Genomic DNA, 20,179 nt, shown 5'->3' with positions numbered 1-20,179 from the left:
ACCAGCACGCTCATACTTCACATACTATGGAAGTTCATAGGCCTGCGAGGGCCTTTAACTAGGGCTGGCTTGGGCCTCTCTTCTCAGCGCTTCGCCCCGTCTGTGTTTGTGTTCCAGGCAGGGGAGTTGCCCTTCATGCCGATTTATTGACGCAAGATCCCCCCGGCTTGGCCTGCCAGCAATTACTCACAGCGGGAGAGTGGAGAGGAGAGAGAGGGGAGGGGGCTGGCTCAAACATGTGCGTATGTGTGTGCATGCTGGCTCGACATGAGTTAGCTCGACCTGGCCAGGGATGCAACCCAGTTACAAAACGCCAAGCAAAACGTACATGTCACCCAGCCAGGCATCGCCACCCAAGTCTAACATGGACAAAGGCCTTCAAATGGAGACTGTTGCACTTGAAGTATGTAGAGAGATGCAACCCAGGACTGTTCTAGAAATGGAAAAGGATTAACTCTAAAGAAGTGGACAAGGTTTACACTATATTTCAAGTAGACCAGTGAAAAATCTTAGCTCCTGGCTCCTAGGGGGAACAACCTGTTGACCAAGGAATGGCTTGTTCAAATAAAAGACCATCCTGATAACATTATCAAAAGTTATGTGGCCCTTTATCCAATATAGAATAAGGTCAGTAAAGACCTGCATTATCGGCACTGTACTGCAGCGCCAGCTGTGCCATCAGAGACTCTGGGTTCGCACCCAGGCTCTGTCGTAACCGGCCGCGACCGGGAGGTCCGTGTGGCGACGCACAATTGGCCTAGCGTCGTCTGGGTTAGGGAGGCCTTGGCCGGTAGGGATGCCCTTGTCTCATCGCGCACCAGCGACTCCTGTGGCGGGCCGGGCGCAGTGTGCGCTAACCAAGGTTGCCAGGTGCACTGTGTTTCCTCCGACACATTGGTGCGGCTGGCTTCCGGGTAGGATGCGCGCTGTGTTAAGAAACAGTGCGGCTTGGTTGGATTGTGTATCGGAGGACACATGACTTTCAACCTTTGTCTCTCCCGAGCCCGTATGGGAGTTGTAGCGATGAGACAAGATAGTAGCTACTAAAAACAATTGGATACCATGAAATTGGGGAGAAAAAGGGGTCAAATTCAACAAAAAAAATAAACAAAAAATAAAAGACCTGCATTATCATGGATCATACAGAGGGTCTGTAGAGAATCCCTTTCCCAATATGTAGGACTGTGTTGTCAATCCAATCTCATTGCTGTGTTAATCTGTATTGGTCAAAGGTCACATCCACAGCAGTTCAAAGCTGACCCGTGCTTGATGGGTTTCGATCACCTGTTTGCTGTTGACAAGGATTCATCACCGTCTCAGTTTGGTAATTGTTACATCTGGGATGACTTCACTAAATGTCACTGAAAAAGACCGCTAGTTAAAAAGCTTCTGGTTTATTGTCATTTCATTTTCGTTCCATTCACCCTGGGAGCGCATTCCTGCCGCATGCCAGTGTGATGACGCAGAAGCAGAAAATAACACGCCTGCCTCAAGATCGACGACACTGAAATTCTAATCCGGCCTCATGAACTCTTTGAAGACTTTCAACAACTTCAGGGAAAAGCAACAGGTCTTCAGCCAAAGCACATGAGACAGAGAAGCTAAATAAACACGCCAGGGAAAACATGATCAGAACTCAAATGAAACGTACAATGTGGCCTCCTTCCACAATCAATTTATATAACCAAACTTACAATGGCAAAGAAAAAAAGTCGGGACCCACTCTACCAGAGAGAGAGAAAGCAATGGATAACTTCGGCCTGAGACAGTAAGGCACTGCAGTGTCCAGGCTGACGCATAATCCCTTGGATCCAGAACCCGAGAGAGGTCGCACCAGCATTCCAGAATGCCCTGACCTGCACTGGGTCAATAGCGCAACCATAATCAATCAGTGCCTGGGACCTCAGCTTGTTAGACACGGTGAAGATGGCCAGAACATTTGGGGTGAGACACAATTGGCCTTTCATTGGGAGGCTAACATAGCAGGATGTTTGTTGGATAAAATATACCCTAAAATAAATCTCCCAGGCACACTGCAGCAGGGAAACCCCTTCCCGTGCCTCAGCAACCTTGATACCATCTGTCCATAGATTTCGTTACTGATCTCCCTCCGTCTGATGGTTTCACCACTATTATGGTTGTTGTGGTCAGATTCTCTAAATCCTGCCGTTGTATCTCTCTCTCTCTCTGGTTTTCCTACAGCTCTCCACGTCACTGAGGCACTGTTCCAGAAGGTCTTCCGGCACTATGGCCATCCGGAGGACATTCTCTCCGACCGTGCCTCTGATTCATGTCACGGGTATTGAGAGCCTTCATTGAGAAGCTGGGGGCCATGGCCAGCCTCACATCCGGGTACCAACCTCAGTCCAACGGGTAGGCGGAGAGGACCAACTAGGAACTGGGGAGGTTCTTTAGGAGCCACTGCCAGGATCGGCAGGGTGAGTGGGCCCGGTTCCTTCCCTGAGCAAAGTATGCCCAGAACTCACTTCGTCACTCCTTCTCTGGGCTGACTCCTTTCCAGTACGTGCTGGGATTTCACCCGGCCCTGGCCCCCCCATGGTCGTTTACAACTCACCACTAACAACCGGATATTTTCATGTTTCCCTCAGGCCAGTGGTTCCTGGTCCCCTGGCTGATGCCATCACCCACGACACCCCTCCTCTCACATCGATGGGACCCCCGCCTATGCCGTCACGTCCCTACTGGACTCCCAACGTCATGGGGGTCAGCTTCAGTACCTGGTGGACTGGGAGGGGTACGGTCCAGAGGAGCGCTGTTGGGTCCCGGTGGCCAACATCCTGGACCCCAAAATTATCCGGGATATTCATCTCCGCAGTCCGAGAGCGAGGAGCGGATCAGTCTAGGATACTGTCACACCTCTCCAGTGCTCGACATCGCCATTTTTTAACCACCGGTCTGACACCATTATTACGCACACCTGGACCTCATCATCACCTTGATTACTCTCCCTTCATTTAGCCCTCAGTAGCCTCAGTCACCAGGCAGTATTGGTCACATTCAGTACATTTCTCCTGTTTTGTTTACCTGCCTTCTCTCTTCATCACTAAATTCTTCTTCTGCACCTGCTTCCTTTTATTTATTCATTTTTTATTTAACCTTTATTTAACTAGGCAAGTCACTTAAGAACAAATTATTATTTACAATGACGGACTACACCGGCCCATCCCGGACGACGCTGGGCCAATTGCCGCCCTATGGGACTCCCAATCACGGCCGGTTGTGATACAGCCTGGATTCGAACCAGGGTGTCTGTAGTGACGCCTCAAGTACTGAGATGCAGTGCCTTAGACCGCTGCGCCACTCGGGAGCCAAAGCATTCCTGACTGCAAGGGTATAAGTTACACACTACACATCACTACCGGGACAAGCTAATTTGCTTTAAACAATGCCAACATAACGTTTAACAGTACATTATGTATTAACATTGATACACAGTTTATTGTAAACAAAAATAGGTATGATGTGTAACTATTTGTCATTTTGAAGTGTTTTTCATGGTTGCAAAGGCAAGGGATGCAAATGCCACCGCAATTAAAGAATAACTCTGGTGCAAATTTATTGCTGTATCCCGCTACAGCCTTGGTATTATCAACCGCGGTGCTACATTGGTTCAATTAGCTGGGGAGCATTCTGGGCAGAGGTGCTAAGTACTGTGGCTGACAGTCTTGGTGGACTGTTCAAGCCCTAAGACCAGAGCACTACTCAGAGGGACAGACGTTTTAATCTGTAAAGGCGTCCGCATGCTTCCCAGACGAAACAGTTCGGAAGAGTTTGGTGACGTTTTTGTTCCTGTTGGACTTCGGTGAGATTTTTCCCCCGCCTGTTCGGGCACACAACATTTTTTCTGGAGGCAAGCTGAAGTCAGTAGCCAAAGTCTACGTCACTTCGTTGGTGATTGGTCAACAGTAGGGATTCTTCAATAAAGTCTGTTGTCATTCAACGAGAGATGACTCGTTTTCATGCAAATTCTTTCATTGAGAAATACTGCACCAAACAGCTTAGGTAGATGTAAAATTGCATGACTAAGATCTCCTCTGCACAAATGTAAAATGCTTAGGGGAAAAGTAGGATAGACATTATTAACAGGCCAAATAACATAAAATTATCATGAAAGGTTGGCTGCAAAACACCCTGACACTGAAGACCCAACAGCAAAACACATACAAATATGAAGGCAACATGGACAGTTTACAAGTTAAAGGGTGTTATTCTATGTTAAAGGATAACTTTTGGTTGACCATGAACTGTGGAAGTGTGTATTTGACAAACTCATAAAAAGTATGTCAAATGTGTAAGAAATGTGTGTCAACATGGTTTCAAATTTTAAGACAGCTATGCACCTAAATGACTGGGATCCCTAATAACCTATAATCTCATACAAAAACACAACTAAGCTTGTTACCATGAGACCTTCAACCAGACACCACAATATCTGCACGATAGCTTTCTAACTTCTAGGAAACCTGTACAAATGTGAGAGATGTGTGATGTGCAATCTTTCATCTAACTAGGCAATACTACAAGCAAAAGGTCAGAAGAAAAACAAACTGTAAAAAGGAAATGTCTGTGGTTAATCTGAAACATAATTTCCTATGTTGCAAAATGTCGCAAAATTCTGAAAATTACTATAATGATTATTTTAGAAAATTTGAAATGTATTTATTTGATTCTTTATCTGTGTGTCCATAAGTATTGTTAAGGAAAAACATTAAAACGCAAACTCATGTTGTTTGAAAGCATTTAAAAATATATATATTTCTGCCCAGCAGTACTCTCATAAAACATTTACAACAAGACACATTCACATATGAACTTTGTCGCGACAACTCCACATGTCAAACAGAAACGTTGGCACTGCTCTGGAGTGTCATACAACAGACTTTTGTAAAGAGAAATCAAAATCTATTTCCATGTGAAAATGTTGCGGGATTTGCTCCATTGGTTTTGTTGGTAGGCCTACATTATGCTCAAATAGCCACAATAACCTATTGGCTACTGTTTAAAACTGTAAGGGTACAGTCTCTGTGTTCACTGTAAATGTGCATCGGAAGTTCACACAACGTTCCAGTTTCCAATCACAGGACCAAAATTTTGCTCAGTGCCCAAAAAATTGGAGGGAACATTGGTCATAGGGAGCCAGGTGTGGCGGTGGTATTTCCTCATGTATAAAAAGTTCTAGTTCTTTCTCTAGTTAACCATGACCAGGCATCAAAACGAATGAAGCCCGGCGCACAACCAGCACAATGTTGCCAGGAAGTTGCAGGATCTATGGCTACGTCTCAAATGGCACCCTATTTCCTGTATTTCACAGTACTATTTTCTTTACCGTAAAACATTACATCATCTCTCTAAATTTACAACGGGGAGGCTGTAATATGTTTTACAGTAAGGAAAATAGTACTGTGAAATATATTACAGCATCTCTGCTGTAAAGCAAAATTACAGTACTAAGCTGCCAACTCTGGTGCTAAAATAATGCTGTAAATTTACAGGGGAATGTTTTACAGTGTGGGGCTTGGACAGAAAGCCTGACAACAAACCATCAGACTATCACAATAAATAAATGTGATATTTACAAAAACAAACACACACACACACCTTCCAGCCTTAATTGTGTGCAAACTGTGGGAATTTAAGAGAATGACACCCTAAAAAGCAGAGAGGAGAGAGAGAAGATTTCTCAATTTCAGAGGAGTCAGAGGGATTATTGCCTGTGTTCCCAGTGTAAGACGGCAGCGCCTCGATTAATAAATCATTAAGACATCTCAATTAGGGGGTCTACCGTGTCCCTCACTGTGGCATCGTAATCCTCCACTGCTGCTGCTGCTTCCGGCATGCTTGGGTTGTGTTCCCAGAATAAGCTTACCCAAGCAGTCTGGCACAGGGACAGATTTACCGGAGGGGAGGAGCAGGCACTAGGGGATTGTGTGTGTTTGCGTGTGTGTATAGTGCCAGTCAAAAGTTTGGACACCTACTCATTCAAGGGTTTTTCTTTATTTGGACTATTTTCTACAATGTAGAATAATAGTGAAAACATTAAAACTATGAAATAACACATGATATCATGTAGTAACCAAAAAAAGTGTTAAACAAATCAAAATATACTTTATATGTTAGGTTCTTCAAAGTAGCCACCCTTTGCCTTGATGACAGCTTGGCACGCTCTTGGCATTCTCTCAACCAGCTTCACCTGGAATGCTTTTCCAACAGTCTATAAGGAGTTCCCACATTTGCTGAGCACTTGGGGGCTGCTTTTCCTTCACTCTGCAGTCCAACTCATCCAAAACCATCTCAATTGGGTGGAGGTTGGGTGATTGTGGAGGACAGGTCATCTGATGCAGCACTCCATCGCTCTCCTTCTTGGTCAAATATCCCTTACACAGCCTGGAGGTGTGTTTGGTTATTGACCTGTTGAAAAACAAATGATAGACCCACCAAGCACAAACCAGATGGGATGGCATATCGCTGCAGAATGCTGTGGTAGCCATGCTGGTTAAGTGTGCCGTGAATTCAAAATAAATCACAGACAGTGTCACCAGCAAAGCACCCCCACACCATCACACCTCCTCCATGCTTCACGGTGGGAACCACACATGCCGAGATCATCATCATCCTACTCTGCGTCTCAAAGACACGGCGGTTGAAACCAAAAAACTACAATTTGTACTCATCAGACCAAAGGACATATTTTCACTGGTTTAACATCCATTGCTCGTGTGTCTTGAACCAGGCAAGTCTCTTCTTGTTATTGGTGTCCTTTAGTAGTGGTTTCTTTGCAGCAATTAAACCATGAAGGCCTGATTCACACAGTCTCCTCTGAACAGTTGATGTTGAGATGTGGCTGTTACTTGAACTCTGAAGCATTTATTTGGGCTGCAATTTCTGAGGCTGGTAGTAACACTAATAAACTTATCCTCTGCAGCAGTGGTAATTCTGGGTCTTCCTTTCCTGTGGCAGTCCTCATGAGCGCTTCATCATAGCTTTCATGGTTTTTTTATCATGGTTTTTGTGACTGCACTTGAAGAAACTTGAAAAGTTCTTGACATTTTATGAATTGATGCCCCACGAGGTGAGATCTTGCATGGAGCCCCAGACCGAGGGTGATTGACCGTCATCTTGAACTTCTTCTATTTTCTAATATTTGCGCCAACAGATGTTGCCTTCTCACCAAGCTGCTTGCCTATTGGCCTGTAGCCCATCCCAGCCTTGTGCAGGTCTACAATTTCATCCCTGATGTCCTTACACAGCTCTCTAGTCTTGGCCATTGTGGAGAGGTTGGAGTCTGTTTGATTGAGTGTGTGGACAGGTGTCTTTTATACAGGTAACGAGTTCAAACAGATGCAGTTAATACAGGTAATGGAGTGGAGAACAGGAGGGCTTCTTAAAGAAAAACTAACATGTCTGTGAGAGCCGGAATTCTTACTGGTTGGTAGGTGATCAAATACTTATGTCATGCAATAAAATGCCAATTAATTACTTAAAAATCATACAATGTGATTTTCTGGATTTTTGTTTTAGATTCCATCTCTCACAGTTGAAGTGTACCTATGATAAAAATTACAGACCTCTACATGCTTTGTAAGTAGGGAAACCTGCAAAATCAGCAGTGTATCAAATACTTGTTCTCCCCACTATGAATTCGGAGGGCAGAAATGATTCAATATTAGATCATTAGACCTCTCACTAAAGGCGTCAGTCAAAAGTTATACTTAAACTGGATTTAGCAAAAAATGACATAAAAAGCGCACATTTGTAAATCCCAAACTCTAAAAGTAATTGGAAAGGTAGATACAAATTATTTGTGACATTGTGCTTAAAATAAAGAATGTAAACAGGATGAAAACAAGATGCTGTGTTTTTATTTACAGTAGTGATGGACAGCTGGAGGCATTTTGAAAACAGATTTTCAAACACTTGTTTTTCACAAGTGTACTGTAGCAGGTGTAGCCCTATCAGCAGGATAATAGACTCTTTATAGCCCGGTTACTGTAGGTGTGAACATCTCCCAACTTGCAATGTATTCGATGACATTGCGACCAAAGAGAACAGATTAAATGGACATAATTTTCTTCTAAGCCAGCTTCTTTCTCCGGTGCTACCCGTTCCAGGGTTAGGACTTGAAAATGAGCCGAAGCTGAGTGGATCACCAAAACTAAAGGTATTTTGGTTTCAGTGCATTTTCTTTAAAAAATTTAATGTAAAAAAATGTAATGTAAAAATGTATATAGCCTATCAATGTGTAGGCATACTGTGTAATAAAATCGATAGTTAAATAAAAGGTTAAATAAAATAAAAAATGACTGTGTACTAAAAACGTGAGTGTTTTTGCAGAGCACATGTCTGTGGAGATCAGTAGACAAAGGGCTGGACAAGAAGTCACACCAAAAAAGTGCATGGTTGCCAAGAAAGCGGTTAGTTTTGCTAGATTCTTATAATGTGTACGGAGTCACTTTTAATTCTTAATTGAACGTTTCTATTATAACTGTAATTGATGGGGGCTCAGGGCGGTACCATTCTGCTCATCTGATGTAGGTGCACATGGTTCAGATTCAAACTTTGAAGACCGAGATTGAGTCATTGAATGACAATAGAACTTGACCAACTGCTCACCAGGCACAGCAAGGGCCGTCCCGACCGTTATGCTGTTCTGCTATTCCAAGGATGTGTGTAACCAAAGAGAGATACTACGGGTGGACACAGAATAACAACTGGGATGATCCCCAGGCAAATGTGGTTTACAAGTGAACCTACGGGTGTTCATCATTAATACTGTGTCTCAAAAGTGTCTGTCCATGACTGACTCAACCCGAAAAACATGAAAGACAGAGTTAATGAGTACTTGAGGTCACAGAGAAAGTCTGGACATGACCTGCTCTCCCTTATGTAAGGAATTAGGCTCTTTACCACGTTTACAACAGTATGTACTGTAGACTATGTTTATTTGTCAGACTGTACAGTAGCCTAATAAACAAATGCAGGCGGCTTCTATTAAAAATGCTTTAAATGCTTTGTTATCCAAATGTTTAAAGTGAGTGTGGGCGACCTCATGCAACCTCAAAATGCCAGATAAAGCATATACTGTACAGCACTGTATTTCTTCAGCATCTTTATGCTTTCATTAATAATATTATGATTAAAAAAATATTTTAAAAATTACGAATTACTATGGGAATAAATATTACTGAATGACAGAAATATTGGAAAAAACTAGGCTAATGAATGTAAACTAATTGTTGCTTACTGGAAAATACTCTTTCAGACACACACGGTCACAACTACAGATTGCCCCTTTAAGTCTATCAAAAGTGTGCGAGTTTGAGCATGTGTCCATTAGGCCTATGGATAATTTTTTTAATCAGCATGATTTGGATTGAGCAATAAAAGCCCCACTTTTATTTCATAGGCTGGGATCCGCACTATGCAGCTGTTGCAAGAGTGCATATTTCACTGGCTGTCCACTGGTTTTGAAAACAAAGATTGATAGGCAGCTTAAGTTTCTTGAATTCAACCATTATTGTGTTCAAATACACATTGTGAACAACCATCCACAACAACCACAATCCGTAAGGCGCAAATACTGTAGCTAAAAATGAGAGCAGCAGTGTAATTCACAATCACATCAATGTGCTATGTAGTGATCAATAATAAGTGATATCCGTATCACCGTAGACTCCACCACTGCTGTCATCCTTACCTCCAAGTGTTTATTCAAGTTGGATAATCTTTGGATGCCGACAGCAGTCGCACCACTGGAAGACATACAGTGGGGCAAAAAAGTATTTAGTTAGCCACCAATTGTGGAAGTTCTCCCACTTAAAAATATGAGAGAGGCCTGTCATTTTCATCATAGATACACTTCAATGACAGACAAACTGAGGGAAAAAAATCCAGAAAATCACATTGTAGGATTTTTAATGAATTTATTTGAAATTATGGTGGAAAATAAGTATTTGGTCACCTACAAACAAGCACGATTTCTGGCTCTCACAGACCTGTAACTTCTTCTTGAATAGGCTCCTCTGTCCTCCACTCGTTACCTGTATTAATGGCACCTGTTTGAACTTGTTATCAGTATAAAAGACACCTGTCCACAACCTCAAACAGACACACTCCAAACTCCACTATGGCCAAGACCAAAGAGCTGTCAAAGGACACCAGAAACAAAATTGTAGACCTGCACCAGGCTGGGAAGACTGAATCTGCAATAGGTAAGCAGCTTGGTTTGAAGAAATCAACTGTGGGAGCAATTATTAGGAAATGGAAGACATTCAAGACCACTGATAATCTCCCTCGATCTGGGGCTCCACGCAAGATCTCACCCCGTGGGGTCAAAATGATCACAAGAACGGTGAGCAAAAATCCCAGAACCACACGGGGGACCCAGTGAATGACTTGCAGAGAGCTGGGACCAAAGTAACAAAGCCTACCATCAGTAACACACTACGCCGCCAGGGACTCAAATCCTGCAGTGCCAGACGTGTCCCCCTGCTTAAGCCAGTACATGTCCAGGCCCGTTTGAAGTTTGCTAGAGAGCATTTGGATGATCCAGAAGAAGATTGGGAGAATGTCATATGGTCAGATGAAACCAAAATATAACTTTTTGGTAAAAACTCAACTCGTCGTGTTTGGAGGACAAAGAATGCTGAGTTGCATCCAAAGAACACCATACCTACTGTGAAGCATGGGGGTGGAAACATCATGCTTTGGGGCTGTTTTTCTGCAAAGGGACCAGGACGACTGATCTGTGTAAAGGAAAGAATGAATGGGGCCATGTATCGTGACATTCTGAGTGAAAACCACCTTCCATCAGCAAGGGCATTAAAGATGAAACGTGGAGACCTCATCAAGAAACGTCTTTCAGCATGACAATGATCCCAAACACACCACCCGGGCAAAGAAGGAGTGGCTTCGTAAGAAGCATTTCAAGGTCCTGGAGTGGCCTAGCCAGTCTCCAGATCTCAACCCCATAGAAAATCTTTGGAGGGAGTTGAAAGTCCGTGTTGCCCAGCAACAGCCCCAAAACATCACTGCTCTAGATGAGATCTGCATGGAGGAATGGGCCAAAATACCAGCAACAGTGTGTGAAAACCTTAACTTACTTACAGAAAACGTTTGACCTCTGTCATTGCCAACAAAGGGTATACAACAAAGTATTGAGATAAACTTTTGTTATTGACCAAATACTTATTTTCCACCATAATTTGCAAATAAATTCAATAAAAATCCTAATATGTGATTCTCTGGATTATTTTTCTCATTTTGTCTGTCATAGTTGAAGTGTACCTATGATGGAAAATTACAGGCCTCTCTCATCTTTTTAAGTGGGAGAACTTGCACAATTGGTGGCTGACTAAATACTTTTTTGCCCCACTGTAGCTTGGACTGTAGCCTACAAAAGCCTATTCTTGCTCTTTTCCCGCGATCCATCAAACACATTTGGTTTATCATCATAGTGGTCTCTTGCTTAGGTGGAACAAACTTAAACTTGCACCTTTTTCAATCCTGATTTGAATGTCATTGAGAAAAGTGTCAAGTTTCTCCCAAACCTCCTTTCCGAATGTCAAAGTAATCCTCAAAGTAATCCTCTAGTTTTTCAAAAGTATCTGTAATCTGATGACAAGATTTTTGTAATCCATTACTCCCCAATCCTGCTCGCGCATAAGAGGGAGGCTTGTGCTACAGCTGCTGCCACATACACAGATCAAATACACCGCTGGAACGCCGACTAAGCTGTTGACATGCCCTAACAATTCTAGATTGCACGGAAAACCAGGTATTTTTAAAATCGCAAATGCAAACTTCGGTTATGAGCTTACGCTCATTAGTAGTCATACTTCCTCTGCCATAAACAGTTTAATGTTGCATTATTCATGTGCATGTAAACGTACTCATCGTTTCCCCCATATGCATTTAGCAGTGGCAATGTATAATGTAGATGTATGGATGTAGGCCCCAGGAATGTAAGCCCCAGCAATTTCCCTTATGCAAAACCATCTAAGACTCAGATCATACAAAATAATGTTACAATTACATCTAAACTGTTTTAAATCGGAATTTGATCTATGGCCTTAATAATATTGGGTCAAATGACATTCATTAGGCCTGTGATTCATTATTCATTGCAGCTAAATAATTGAATGTATTCAATTTATAGTTAAGTTCCAAAGCGACATAAAAAAAAAGCACTTTGAAGCTCATTTCTGAAGCTTCTATCGCGCAATAAGTCTACACACCATAGAAATACAATTGCTTTTACACAGCATACTACGATTCCCAGAGTGCATTACAATTCCCACGGTGCTAGGGCTGCTCGCAGGCTACTGTTAGCAGGCCCAGACAAATTCTTACCTTGTCGACTGTAGGAATTCATCGTAGGGTACCACTCCTGGGAAGCGAAACTGATGAAGAGGATGAGGACAATGGCCTCAGTACTCCTCTTGGGGGTGTAAGATGAACACCATCCGCCGTCCGGCTGGATGGACACTGCGAGGAAAACTATGATGAAGGGGGGGGGTGTCTCAAGGGCTCATTCTAGACAAAGCAGCTTTCAGGGTATTGCCGTTGGCTTGCTTCTTCACTCCCGTCAATTCAACCTGTCAAGGGCACATGAACACACAAGTTTGAGTGAGGTTGGTCATATGTGGACCAAGTATGCTCCCATTAAATAAATACTATATAGGCATATTACGTCACATATAATGCACCCGTACAAGCCATTGTACAGTGCCTTCGGAAAGTATTCAGAACCCTTAACTTTTTCCGCATTTTGTTACGTTACAGCCTTATTCTGAAATAGATTAACGTTTAATGAACGTTTAATGAAACTATGTCAATCAATATTTGAATATGTTGGTAACCGGTTGTATAAAAGTGATAATGCCCTCGAAGCCGGTGTTTGGAGGATATATTTGCACGGTTTGCCATCCCTCGACCTCGTCTCGGGCCTAACAACAGCCGTGCCAATAATTCCACATTTATAAAAAATAAAAAATACAGTTAACAGTGCATTTCAGAGCAAAAACCAAGCCATGTGGACAAAATAATTGTACGTAGAGCTCCGAGAAAGGATTGTGTCGAGGCAAAGATCTGGGGAAGAATGGTACCAAAACATTTCTGCAGCATTGAAGGTCCCCAAGAACACAGTGGCCTCTATCATTCTTAAATGGAAGAAGTTTGGAACCACCAACACTCTTCCTAGAGCTGGCCACCTGGCCAAACTGAGTAATCGGGGGAGAAGGGCCTGGTCAAGGAGGTGACCAAGAACCCGATTGTCACTCTGACAGAGCTCCAGAGTTCCTCTGTGGAGATGGGAGAACCTTCCAAATGGACAACCATCTCTGCAGAACTCCACCAATCAGGCCTTTATGGTAGAGTGGCCATACGGAAGCCACTCCTCAGTAAAAAGCACATGACAGCCCACATGGAGTTTGCCAAAAGTCACCTAAAGACTCTCAAATAATGAGAAACAAGATTCTCTGGTCTGATGAAACCAAGATTGAACTCTTTGGCCTGAACGCCAAGAGTCACATCTGGAAGAAACCTGCACCATCCCTACGGGGAAGCATGGTGGTGGCAGCATCATGCTGTGGGGATGTTTTTCAGCAGCAGGAACTGGGAGACTAGTCAGGATCGAGTGAAAGATGAACGGAGCAAAGTACAGAGAGATCTTGATGAAAACCTGCTCCAGAGTGCTCAGGACCTCAGATTGGGGTAAAGGTTCACCTTCCAACAAGACAACAACCCTAAGCACACAGCCAAGACAACGCAGGAGTGGCTTCAGGACAAGTCTCTGAATGTCCTTGAGTGGACCAGCCAGAGCCCGGACTTGAACCTGATCGAACATCTCTGGAGACCTGAAAATAGCTGTGCAGCAACGCTCCCCATCCAACCTGACAGAGTTTGAGAGGATCTGCAGAGAAAACTGGGAGAAACTCCCAAAATACAGGTGTGCCAAGCTTGTAGCGTCATACCCAAGAAGACTCTAGGCTGTAATCGCCGCCAAAGGTGCTTCACCAAAGTACTGAATAAAGGGTCTGAATACTTATGTAAATGTTATGTTTTTTATGTTTAATAAATTAGCAAAAATAAATGAATTAAACACTGTTTTTGTTTTGTCATTATGGGGCATTGTGTGTAAATTGATGAGGGGAAAAAACAATTTAATCAATTTTCGAATAAGGCTGTAATGTAACAAAATGAGGAAAAAGTCAATGCACTGTATATGTGCAGACTGTCTCTCTTTCAGTCCTGTAGACTATTAGATATCATCCTGTACAAAAATAGTCAGTCTCAATTCTAACAGATTCTTCACTACAAGGGCAGTTTGGGTTACACATGCTAACAATGAGATCGCCTCCAGTCCTTCCCAGTACACAAGGTGTCTAAAAGGTGCCACAATGCTGTCCACAGGCTAGGGCAAACAATGAGACAGTGACAGACTCACATACAGGCAGTTACACCCACACGCACACACTGCCCTCCTCAGTAGAGAGAGAGGTACTTAACAATGAAAAGGTCAGTCCTGTAATTTAACCACAGAAATAATAACAGCCAAATATGGCCTTCATTGGAGTAGGTTAATAACTTATTCAGAAGACTGGGCCTGGGCAAAACCCTAGGCCTTGGCTGCAAAAGCAGCATCAAAGTCTGTCTTACAGCTATTGTACAGCACAATATTTTCATCACCTCTGACATTCTAAACAACAGTGTTTACTTTCCGGTGTCAACGATGCACATTAGTTCCATTGCTTTGGTGAGGCTACACAACACATCGTCTTAATCTACCCCCTCTGCTCCAATGTAATAGTCCAACCTGTCAAACAAGATACCATTCAGTTGTCTTCACTCGCTATTTGACACACAACACATAATTTCCACTCTTTCTGGCATGGCACACATCCCTAAAAACAATACACATCTGAGCAACACTCAACACTGTCAGACTGCCCTCCGATTTGCCATACATCCCTCCACCCCGAAGTGTGCACTTTCATGGATTTACAAGGAATGGACAGGTGTTCCAATGGTTCGAAATCAATGAGGGAGCGTGAACAAGTGGACACTTGGCTAAGTAGGGTAGAGATTTGGACTGCAGCCCTTGAACTGGAACATCTGCCCTTCTGTTTCCTCAATGCAAAAGGGTTCCAAGGTCAAGCAATTATTTGACGCCAAATGAAAATCAGATGTGTTCAGGAGGAAGAAAATGTTTAGAAACGAGGAGGTAACAACTGAACTTGTGCAATAGGAACACAGATGTTAATTTACAAAAGGCTCTGCTATGGAATGTGCCCTACTTAGTTTGATACCACTCAGGAGGAACGGGTCAAAAAGACTTACCAATACTACAGTCTGTGCTGACGAGATCTCCTCAGTGTACGTGTGCATGCGTGCGCATGTAATAACATATGGCCTGGAAGGATCCAGTGACATAATACTCAAAGTGACAATCTGGTAAAGGGGAGTGTTTGGCTTCTCGTCGGTTCTGCCGCGCCATGAGAGATTTCCCAGCGCACGTTTGCACTGCTATAGTCACCCCAGACATATATTCTAAATCAGGGGAAGTTGGGGTCTGTCGCATATAAATGTCGTAAAACACAGAAATGTCAAACCAAAGCCATATCATGTTGAGCATTTGTGAATAGACTAGGGTTCTTGACAAACAAGGTCATTATTTTACTATAAAAGGCTCATTTGTTCTTAATGACTAACCTGGCTAAATGAAGGTTAAATGAAATTGTCAACACTCCATTGACGGCTCATATCAACATGACTACTCATATCGATATACATGGTTGATTGAGTGAACTAATAATTACCTTGCTAATCTGTCTTAACATCATCTTAAAGGCCCAGTGCAGTCAAAAACATGATTTGCCTGTGTTTTAAATATTTCCACACTATGAGGTTGGAATAATACTGTGAAATTGTGAAAATTATGATAATGCCCTTTTAGTGTAAGAGATATTTAAAAAGAACGCCTGAAATTTCAGCTCATTTTGGTGAGATGGAGTTTATCACCAGCTTTGCCCTCCCCACTGAGACCACTCCCAGACAGTCCTGGCAAAAGTCTTGCTTTAGAAATTGCTCTTTTCTAACAAGCTATTTTTTGTTTATTTTTGAGCATTTTAATTGAAAACAATCACAGTAAGGTTTTTAATTGTTACCCAGAAATTATTTGATATTAAGAGCAAAACGGCTGCATTGGACATTATTAATGTTCCCAGTTGTAGGCCCTTTTGACCGACCAATTGGATAAGAAGTGCACATCAACAATATACAGGTCTACTCGCTTGACAGAAATGTGCCTCTTGCAGCCAATAAAGGAATTCATTTCCCCAGTGCTCCAAACTGTACCGAAGGTAATCATGTCAGCATAAAAATAACATGAGGTCGAGATTGCCAGTGGTAAACAACAATTAGGGCCGTGCGGCGCGCAAAATTAATCACTGAAATGTACTTCTGGTGTTCGATAGTTACTGCCTGCCTCTCGGGCCTAATTGAGTATGAATAATTCACTCAGGGACCACAATTAACGGTAGTGTATGTACATACCTGCACGTATGTATTGGAAAAATTACGCCATGGCGGCTAGACACATTATTGTGTTTTTGTTGTGGTTGGAGTTTTTCTTCCATTTATTGACAGAGGCTGCTCCTGAAAGTTTTAGTTAAGGCAGGTGATGACTGGGGTGGAGTGGAATGGGGGGGTGGAGGCTTGGATAGGAACAGGTGAGCATTTAGGGTGCAAAGACCCTCCCCAAAAATATTGTCTGGTGTGAGGACCATGGTTGTCTGAACTCATTGGTGCTGATGGCAGGGCACTTGGGATACAACAGGGGAGAGGAAAGGGAGAGAAGGGAAGGCGGGAGAAAGTGGAGCCTGGCTGTGCTGAGAGGAAAGTGACACCTTATCTGACATGACAGAACCCTCCCCGTGTTGACACAATACTCGCTGCTGCATGCTCATGTTCTCAAGAGAAAAGAGAGACGAGCCGTAGCCCGCAGGTTACACATCAATCAGCAGTTTAAAAAAAAAGAGGACAGGCACAAGCACAGACAATCGCTGGGATATTGCTCAGTGTGATGTTGGAGTTCTCGTAGGGGCAGGGAGTGTGGTATGTGTTGGCTAGGAGAGCGTGGGGGCTGGGGAGAATCGTATCTCAAAACTGAATAGGTAAAAGTCTTGACCCTTTCAATGTGTAATAGACAACAATGCCTCAAAACTGACAGTTCTGTCAAAAAGTAAAACATTCTCAACAGTTGACAAGAACAAAACAGCCCTTGGAAATCCAACTGACTTCCCAGCTAAGGATTTGGTCCGACGTTAGGCAGTAAAAAACGCTTCTGACTATACATGCACTTATTTCAAGTTATTATACTAAATGTCTGCCAAATATTTGATGGTGGAATGCAAACAGAGGTAACAAAAATATTATTTCATGTTCTCGACAAAGCTTCCTGTAATCCACAAGTCTGAGATGAGACAATTAAAACTACATTAACATTCAACTCTGGCACTGTACTATAATTGGTGCTGTTCACAGACTAAACTACACTTCGCATTAGGCTTTCTGCCATTTTGTTAGCTACAAGTGCCCTGACACCGATGTCTGTCAGCTTTAAAGCTTAGAACTGTCAAACTTTGTGAACACCAGACCCTTCTACACAAGAGCTATCATTTAGATTTCTTATCTAGGCCTTGTATAGAAGTCTAATGTGGTGAAGACACTGTCATTTAAACAACGGGCGGGTCTAATCCTGAATGCTGATTGGTTAAAACCACATTCCAGCCGGTGTCTATTACAAAAGTTGCCACCGGCTAAATCTATGATGTTAAAATATCTATTTAATATGTTCCATCTGACTGTGCAATCCACTGTCTCATCAGCCCATCCAGGCAACTTATAAACTTGATCTCCACTATAAAAAGCAGCCAGTATGGCAATGGAACATTTAGAATGAACGACTGGGTCGCGTCTCTAGTAACCCTGGATTTGTGTCGGGACTAAATCTTGTGGAAGGATGAAATAGTATGAATACATTTATCAAATTAACATTTAATGAAACTATGTCAATCATTATTTGAATATGTTGGTAACCCGTTGTATAAAAGTGATAATGCCCTCGAAGCCGGTGTTTGGAGGATATATTTGCAGCCCTCGACCTCGTCTCGGGCCTAACAACACCCGTGCCAATATATCCTCCAAACACCGGCTTCGAGGGCATAATCACTTAAATATGCATTTGTGGGCTTGAATTGTTAGTTGCTGAGATTTGATGTTTTGAGGTTATTCTGTTGTTGAACTTTAACATTCGCTGTATCCATTATGTTATAGACTGGCTGCATATACAGTGCAATCGGAAAGTATTCAGACCCTTTGACTTTTTCCACATTTTGTTACGTTACAACCTTTATTCCACAATTGATTCAATCATTTTTTTCTCTCAACACACAATACCCCATAATGACAAAGTGAAAACAGTTTTTTTTTTACGTTGACAAATGTATTAAAAATAACTAAATGAAATACCTTATTTACATAAGTATTCAGACGCTTTGTTATTAGACTCGAAATTGAGCTCAGGTACATCCTGTTTCCATTGGTCATCCTTGAGATGTTTCTACAACTGCCTATATAAAAAGGTCCCACAGTTGACAGGACATGTAAGAGCAAAAACCAAGCCATGAGGTCGAAGGAATTGTCTGTAGGGCGCCGAGACAGGATTGTGTCAAGGCACAAATCTGGGGAAGGGTACCAAAACATTTCTGCAGCATTGAAGTTCCCCAAGAACACAGTGGCCACCATTATTAAAAGGAAGAAGTTTGGAACCACCAACACTCTTCCTAGAGCTGGCCACCCGGCCAAACTGATCAAATGGGGGAGAAGGGCCTTGGTTAGGGAGGTGACCAAGAACCCGATGGTCACTCTGACAAAGCTCTAGAGTTCCTCTGTGGAGATGGGAGAACCTTCCAGAAGGGCAACCATCTCTGCAGCACTCCACCAATCAGGCCTTTATGGTAGAATGGCCAGACGGAAGCCACTTCTCAGTAAAAGCACATGACAGCCCACATAGAGTTTGCCAAAAGGCGCCTAAAGGACTCTCAGACCATGAGAAACTAGATTCTCTGGTCTGATGAAACCAAGATTGAACTGAATGCCAAGCATGAATGCCAAGCATGAATGTCACGTCACGTCTGGAGGAAGCCTGAAAGCATCCCTAAGGTGAAGCATGGTGGTGGCAGCATCATGCTGTGAGGATGTTTTTCAGTGGCACGGACTGGGAGACTAGTCAGGATCGAGGGAAAGATGAACGGAGCAAAGTACAAAGAGATCCTTGTTGAAAACCTGCTCCAGAGCACTCCGGACCTCAGACTGGGGCGAAGGTTCACCTTCCAACAGGACATCAACAATAAGTACTCAGACAAAACAATGCAGGAGTGGCTTTGGGATAAGTCTCTGAATGTCCTTCAGTGGCCCAGCCAGAGCCCGGACTTGAACCTGATCGAACATCTCTGGAGAGACCTGAAAATAGCTGTGCAGCAACGCTCCCCATCCAACCTGACAGAGCATGAGAGGATCTGCAGAGAAAACTGGGAGAAACCCCCCAAATACAGGTGTGCCAAGCTTGTAGCGTCATACCCAAGAAGACTCTAGGCTGTAATCGCCGCCAAAGGTGCTTCACCAAAGTACTGAATAAAGGGTCTGAATACTTATGTAAATGTTATGTTTTTTATGTTTAATAAATTAGCAAAAATAAATGAATTAAAAACTGTTTTTGTTTTGTCATTATGGGGCATTGTGTGTAAATTGATGAGGGGAAAAAACAGTTTAATCAATTTTAGAATAAGGCTGTAATGTAACAAAATGAGGAAAAAGTCAATGCACTGTATATGTGCAGACTGTCTCTCTTTCAGTCCTGTAGACTATTAGATATCATCCTGTACAAAAATAGTCAGTCTCAATTCTAACAGATTCTTTCACTACAAGGGCAGTTTGGGTTACACATGCTAACAATGAGATCGCCTCCAGTAGCTGTGCAACAACACTCCCCATCCAACCTCACATAACTTAAGAGGATCTGCAAAGAAGAAAGGGAGAAACTCCCCAAATACAGGTGTGCCAAGCTTGTAGAATCATACCCAAGAAGACTCAAGGCTGT

General features: G+C 42.9%; 1 protein-coding gene across 4 annotated transcripts in view; it reads right to left on the bottom strand.

Moving 5' to 3' along the window:
* Window positions 1–20,179, bottom strand: part of hdac4 (histone deacetylase 4) — a 234,635-nt gene that overhangs the window by 206,507 nt on the left and 7,949 nt on the right. For all 4 annotated transcript variants that reach the window (XM_042306738.1, XM_042306737.1, XM_042306740.1 and 1 more), the window contains exon 2: window positions 12,370–12,614. In XM_042306738.1, coding sequence (XP_042162672.1) covers window positions 12,370–12,391 — 22 coding nt within the window. In that variant the 5' untranslated portion in view covers window positions 12,392–12,614. The remainder of the gene's footprint in view (window positions 1–12,369; window positions 12,615–20,179) is intronic.

This window comes from Oncorhynchus tshawytscha, linkage group LG26 (assembly GCF_018296145.1).
Source record: "Oncorhynchus tshawytscha isolate Ot180627B linkage group LG26, Otsh_v2.0, whole genome shotgun sequence".
In the NCBI taxonomy this organism is placed as follows: Eukaryota; Metazoa; Chordata; class Actinopteri; order Salmoniformes; family Salmonidae; genus Oncorhynchus; species Oncorhynchus tshawytscha.
The sequence above is the reverse complement of the archived record's forward strand: the minus strand, read 5'-3'. Positions and strand labels throughout refer to the sequence as shown.